This window comes from Chiloscyllium plagiosum, unplaced genomic scaffold, assembly GCF_004010195.1.
Source record: "Chiloscyllium plagiosum isolate BGI_BamShark_2017 unplaced genomic scaffold, ASM401019v2 scaf_8524, whole genome shotgun sequence".
Classification (NCBI taxonomy): domain Eukaryota; kingdom Metazoa; phylum Chordata; class Chondrichthyes; order Orectolobiformes; family Hemiscylliidae; genus Chiloscyllium; species Chiloscyllium plagiosum.
In genome coordinates, this window is record NW_025211736.1 from 1513 (window position 1) to 7444 (window position 5932).

The 5932-nt window shown below is 36.6% G+C and overlaps 1 protein-coding gene across 1 annotated transcript; it reads left to right on the forward strand.

Moving 5' to 3' along the window:
- Positions 1–250: 250 nt before the first annotated feature.
- On the forward strand, positions 251–4928 carry ntpcr (nucleoside-triphosphatase, cancer-related). The gene is made up of 5 exons (XM_043685687.1): positions 251–355; positions 3463–3625; positions 3718–3820; positions 4075–4284; positions 4493–4928. The coding sequence occupies exons 1-5, from the start codon at positions 322–324 to the stop codon at positions 4571–4573; spliced, it is 591 nt and encodes a 196-aa protein (XP_043541622.1). The 5' UTR covers positions 251–321; the 3' UTR covers positions 4574–4928.
- The last annotated feature ends 1004 nt before the right edge of the window (positions 4929–5932 follow it).

Here is a 5932-nt window from a genome sequence, read left to right on the forward strand (position 1 = left end):
TGCAAATGTTGACTATTGATCTGCCTCTCCCCATCCCAGAGTTTCCTTATCATCTATGTCAAATCACCTATAACGTCAACTATTTGCACTGACTTTTTTTAAAGGGGGTCCCTTAAGATTAAGGATAGGGAAGAAAAACACGCGTCAACACTAATAAGCAGGAAAAGAGCTGCGAACTTGCAAAATACACCGGAATTTCCGTTTCTTCCTCGGTTTTTCCAGTCGACCCCAATAACTGGCTCTAACTGTCACAGGAGGCGGTGCGCTCGCGGCCTGCTGACAGTGCGGTGTGCGCAGGCGCATGTGCGATTGGATCGTGAGATGGCTCGACATGTTTTCTTAACGGGGCCTCCAGGTAGCATTCGCCACGGTCTTATTTCACGGTATCGGGGGCTGAAAGGAACAAAACAAACAGAAGTAGTAGCGCAAACGGTGGTTCGGGAAAATGACTGTCGTATCGATTCGGGAGAGCGTGATCTAAAATCTGGTTCTTGTTGTATCCACCCTGCTCGCCTATTTGTGAAATTTTGCTGTGCGCCAGTTGGCTGCCGTAAATTAAAACAGTGAATACCGTTGAAAAACAGTCATATGAATAATAAATTCGATAGTTTTGTTTGATAGACCAGGATTTCCATCTGCCACGTCAAAAATCCAGCGCAGTAAACGTTGCACATACTGTCTATTCTGAGGCCAGTTCTCTTAACAGTTTAGTACCACCATGTCATAGTTTTACGATAAGGGGCAGATTTAAAGAGTCGTGATTCTGTGCAATTCACTACCCAGAGTGTGATGCATTCTAGGACTACGTAAATTTAAAGGAGGAGACAAATTTTAATTAGTAATGGGTTGGAGGGTTCTGGAGAATTGGTCAGAAAAGTGGAATTGAGGCCAACATAAGATCAGCCATGATCGTATCGAATTGTAAAGCAGGCTCAAAGGGCTGAATTGTCCACTTCTGCTCCTAGTTGTTATGTTCTTATGTCACATTTCCCAGTTACTTGCCTGTAATTTGGAAGGAGGCCATTAGGACCAGAAGGTGAGACATGCCCAGCTGCACAGGGACACAATCAAGTGGCTCCATTATTCCCCTAGAGAAGGGGAATGTTTCTCAGCCAGTCTAAGTGGCTCCATTAACTAAAAAGGTTCTGTGTCTTTAGAACAAATCCTGGGCAGTCTTGCTCCAGAAAGCATAAACATCGATGTCAGTGACCTGGAGACAAGGGAATCCTTCACAATAAATTTCTGCAGGGTGAGAAATTTGGCATTTAAAAAGCTAATCAATACTAAACTTTTCTTCAAAAGCCGAAAGAACAGATCTATGAAATTTTTAAAAAGTTATGTTTTTCCATTCTTTTAACTAATTTGAGAGTGTATTTTTGCCTAAACATAAATTTGAATAAGTGAGATTCAACTTGATCATTAAGTTGTGAACTGGAATAATGAAAATTTAAGTGCAGGTAACAATGGATCCTGTAATAGAGAACAAGAAATTGAGCACAGTGACATGTCACTTTTAATTTTTTCAGGGGAGTCTGACAAGGGATAATGTTATGGTGTTGAGAAATACCTGAATCTTTTCATGCAGATAAAAATGTTTTTTGTCTTCCATCTCTTTTCAAAAAAGCATGTGATATATTTGAAAGTAATAAACTATAAAAACTTTAAATATACCACATGTTTAGAATGTATTTGTTAATATTAATTCTAGACAGGTGCTATGAAGAATCCAATGGGGGAGAAGTATGTTTTTAGCTGAAGTGTTAAGTCCAATGTATTCAAGGTTTGTGAAAAATGACAGCACAAAATGCTCAGTATTTTTAAAAGATATGTTACTATAAGAAAATCAATACATAGGCAGTCAAAATTAAATATAAACATAGTAGCAATTAAGATTTGAGGAAAAGATTTAAAATAGTAAAACACATCAGGGCACTTCACAATCAGGCAAAGATTTACACCAAACTAAATAAGGAGACATTAGAATAAGTGAGCAAAGATTATTCTCATCAATGTAAACAGCTAGGTATTTGAAGGTGAACTAGGTTTTTTCACAACGTGGAATAGCATGTTCTTCTGCCCCAGGCCCAGCTGCAAGGTGACATCCAGCGGTGCAGAATGGGGGTTTAGGCCTTGTGGTGGTCTTCTGGTGTGGCAGTCTCCTGGTGTGGTGGTCTTGATTAGGAGGGGTGGTCTCGGCCTACATGGCAGACTTTGGCAACTTCTGGGTATTCCAGCAGCCCAGCGTGAAGGTTTCATCCTGGCACGGAGATCTCACCGTTGCTTCAGAGGTCGCTTCCAGTGGCCCAATCTGGAGATGACCTGGTGTTGAGGTCTTTGGTGGCTTCCAGGTATTTCAGAAGCCCAGTGTGAAAATCTAATCCCCGCTCAGAAGTCTTGTCTTGGAATGGGAGGTCTTGTCCTTGCTTTGGAGGTGGCTTCCAGTATCCCAGTGTGGAACTCTTGTCCCAGTATGGTATAGTAGGTTTGACACGGTTTTCCAGTGTAGCCTGAATACAGGAGATGTTAATTAAATTGTGATCAATTTTTACTTTTTTTCTCTTTTGTCATTTTTTGTCATTTAATTTAGGTACTATGGTATGGAGATTTAGAAAGATTTTCACTACAAAAAAATGACAATAAAAATTGCTATTCTATTATAACAAATTGTGACAAGATTCAAAACATAAAAGCAAAAGGTGATGTGTTAAAAGCACAATTTTGTAGTCGTGATTTAACCTGATGCTTTATGAGCGCTGTATTGGAAGTCTGAGTCCTGCAGATCATGTTTGTTCCACTGGTTATTCAATTGATGCTTTATCTCATTTATATATCGACCATAACAGATGGATACATGTAATAAAATGCAACCACAGGTGTACTTTTGGGCTTAAATTGTGGAAATGTCAGGTCTGAAAAGTTTACAAGAAATATTTTTCCTGGAGTTCAGCATTCCCTTTAAAAATGCATTGCTGTAAGTGATGTGAAGGTCTATCTTCAGCCTACAATGTATAATGAATTGGAGTGTGAAAATGTTTTTATATATTTTAAATAACTTTAATTTTTTTCTTTAGAAACAATGAACGAATAATTCATTAAATTATTACTTACCATTACTCACCGCCAAACCAGAAGTTGTCACGTCTGTGTCCACATTATATTTAGTGTTCATAATAAAATGGTTTTTAAATGATAAATTCCTTGCACATCTAGAGCCACCAAATGAAATGCTGAGTGCAGGGAAGGAACTGTTCCTGAGAAGGGAAATGGCACTTAATTATGGTGATATTCCTTGGCCATGGGATTTTGCCTGAGGATAAAAAAACTACAGAATAGGGAGTGTACTAAAAACTTATTCTCAAGTTTGTCTTAAGTCTATTTCACATTAATTTATTCTATTCTAGTCAAATTACAGTAGCTAATTCCACTTATCACATGAGTGCATTTTTTTTCATATTTCTCTAGGTATTGGTAAAACAACCCTAATTCACAAAACCATAGATGTGTTGAAATCTTCTGGTGTTCCTGTTGATGGATTTTACACTGAAGAAGTCAGAAAAGATAGAAGAAGAATAGGATTTGATGTTGTTACAGTATCGGGTAAGCGAGGACCTTTGTCCAGAACTAGGTATAAATTGTTTCAATTCCTCAAGTCTGTTAAAATAATATTTCAAGATAATGAGTTTAATAATTTTTAAAATGATGTTTTCCTGCCTTTAGCAATGAATCAGGGGCTCTGAACTGTAGATGTGAATATCGAGTTGGCCAATATGCAGTGGATCTTCCATCATTTGAATGCCTAGTCCTCCCTCTTCTCCGAAAAGTAAGATTAATAATTGATCTTGAAAGATGTGCTAGTCCTACTTTTTATTTGTCTGTTATAACTATGTTGGAGACCAGTTCTCATAAGTAACTTGCTGGAACAATGGTAATCCAAACTTCAGTAGAGGAAGTTAATGATTCGTTGTGATAGTTGAAAAAAAAACCCCAAAAATATGAATCTTATGGTGTCACAAGAAAAAGCAAAAAGTCAATAAGGTATACTCTTAATTTGTTTCTCTCCTATACTTCTTGTAGGTTAATGACAGAAATGACACAGAGAAAAAGGTGTATGTGATAGATGAGATTGGCAAAATGGAGCTCTTTAGTGAACCCTTTATCCAGTGTGTACGTCAAGTCCTAGATGGATCCGGTGCCACCATTCTTGGGACTATTCCTATCCCGAAAGGAAAGCCTTTAGGACTTGTGGAAGAAATCAGAAGCAGAAAGGATGTTAAAATATTTAATGTAAGAACCTGAGCGCTGCCATATGCAATTTGAGCAGATACTGAATTTACTCTAATATAAATTACCGAATAGTAAAAAGTTAGCCATTTGACTTGAATTTCAACATTTGAGCACGCAATGACTAAATTTTGAGTTAATTTACATAAACCATTGTCCAATATTCCCCATTTGAGAAATTAATTATTGAATAGTTACTTTTGCCTTACAGATTACAAAGGATAATAGAAACAATGTTGTAGAAGAGATTGTCACATCAGTGCAAGACTGCAGAGAATTAAAAGGAAACTGATTCAGAATGTGGATGATTACAAGAGAATGTGTCCTATGAGTTGTGCAGGTTTTTGATTGTTCTTTATATTCTATTTTGTGCTTCAGGCTTCTTCCAACTTTAAGCAATACTTAAAGATTTAGTATACATCAGGTTGCTCCTTCCACTTCGAGTGCACTAATGTTTTGTTCTTGTTTATAAAAGTGTTATTTGAATTCATGATTTTTTTCCTAACTTATGTACATTCTTTTAGGGAGTTATTAGAAGTTTACCAGAATGTATACTGATCTATTTTGATGGTCACTATTTGTGAACTGCATGTAATCAAGTTATTTGTTAATAACAGTCATGTGAAATATAACATTGCTGCATAATATCTTCTCTGCATTTTCTGAGGAAATTTAACTCTGACAGAAAAAAAGATCAATTTTACACTTCAAAACTTCAAAAGAGATGCACTAACAGTATTTGAATTCAGTTAAAAGTCACACGCCGCCAGATTATAGTCCAACAGGTTTATTTGGAAGCACTAACTTTTCAGAGCACTGCTCCTTCATCAGGTAGCTGTAGTACAGGATCGTAAGACACAGAATGTATAGCAAAAGATTAGTGTCATACTACTGAAGTGATATATTGAACAAACCTAGATTGCTGTTGAGTCTTTCAACTTTTAGAATGGGTTGCAGTTTTCGGTTCATGGTTATTTTTTAAAAAGCTGTTGGCATTTGACCTATCCATGTTAGTAAATTTCAATGGCTTGTCTTACTAATGAAGATAGTCCCTAGTCTGTCTTGGCAAATGAAAGTAAAATTCTAGTATCCATTAATGTTCACTTTGCCATTCGTTGTTGATGTAGCTTTGCTGATAATTACCTACCACTCAGATAATCATGTAAGAGTGAACCAAAATAAGTTAGACACTAAAATAATCCTGTGTTGTATCACATTTTGTTTTTTGCATTACAATCTCAGTAACTTTTTTTTAAAAAGTACAAAATCCTAGTTACTTACTAAAGGAATGAAGTCTCTAGGTTTCATTCAGAAGAATTTAGATTGTACAAGAGTCTACAAGGCAAACGTTAAATACTCTGTAGCACCCAGAATTAACATGAGTTAAACATGACTTAACAGGCTGATTATAGTTCAATATAAATCAATACTTAACAGTAAATGACGGATGTGGCAGATTCTGTGAATTGGCTCAGCAGCCACTCAGATTGAAATTATCAAAGTAATTCATAAAATCCTTCAGATTCTGACTTCACAAGGAATTTTAATTCTATTCCTGCCACTCTGAGCTTTTGGTCAAAAGCACTGCAAAATCAAACTCTGCTCATTTCAGTCTAAATGGGGTACACTACCACTGGTATCCATCAGTAAT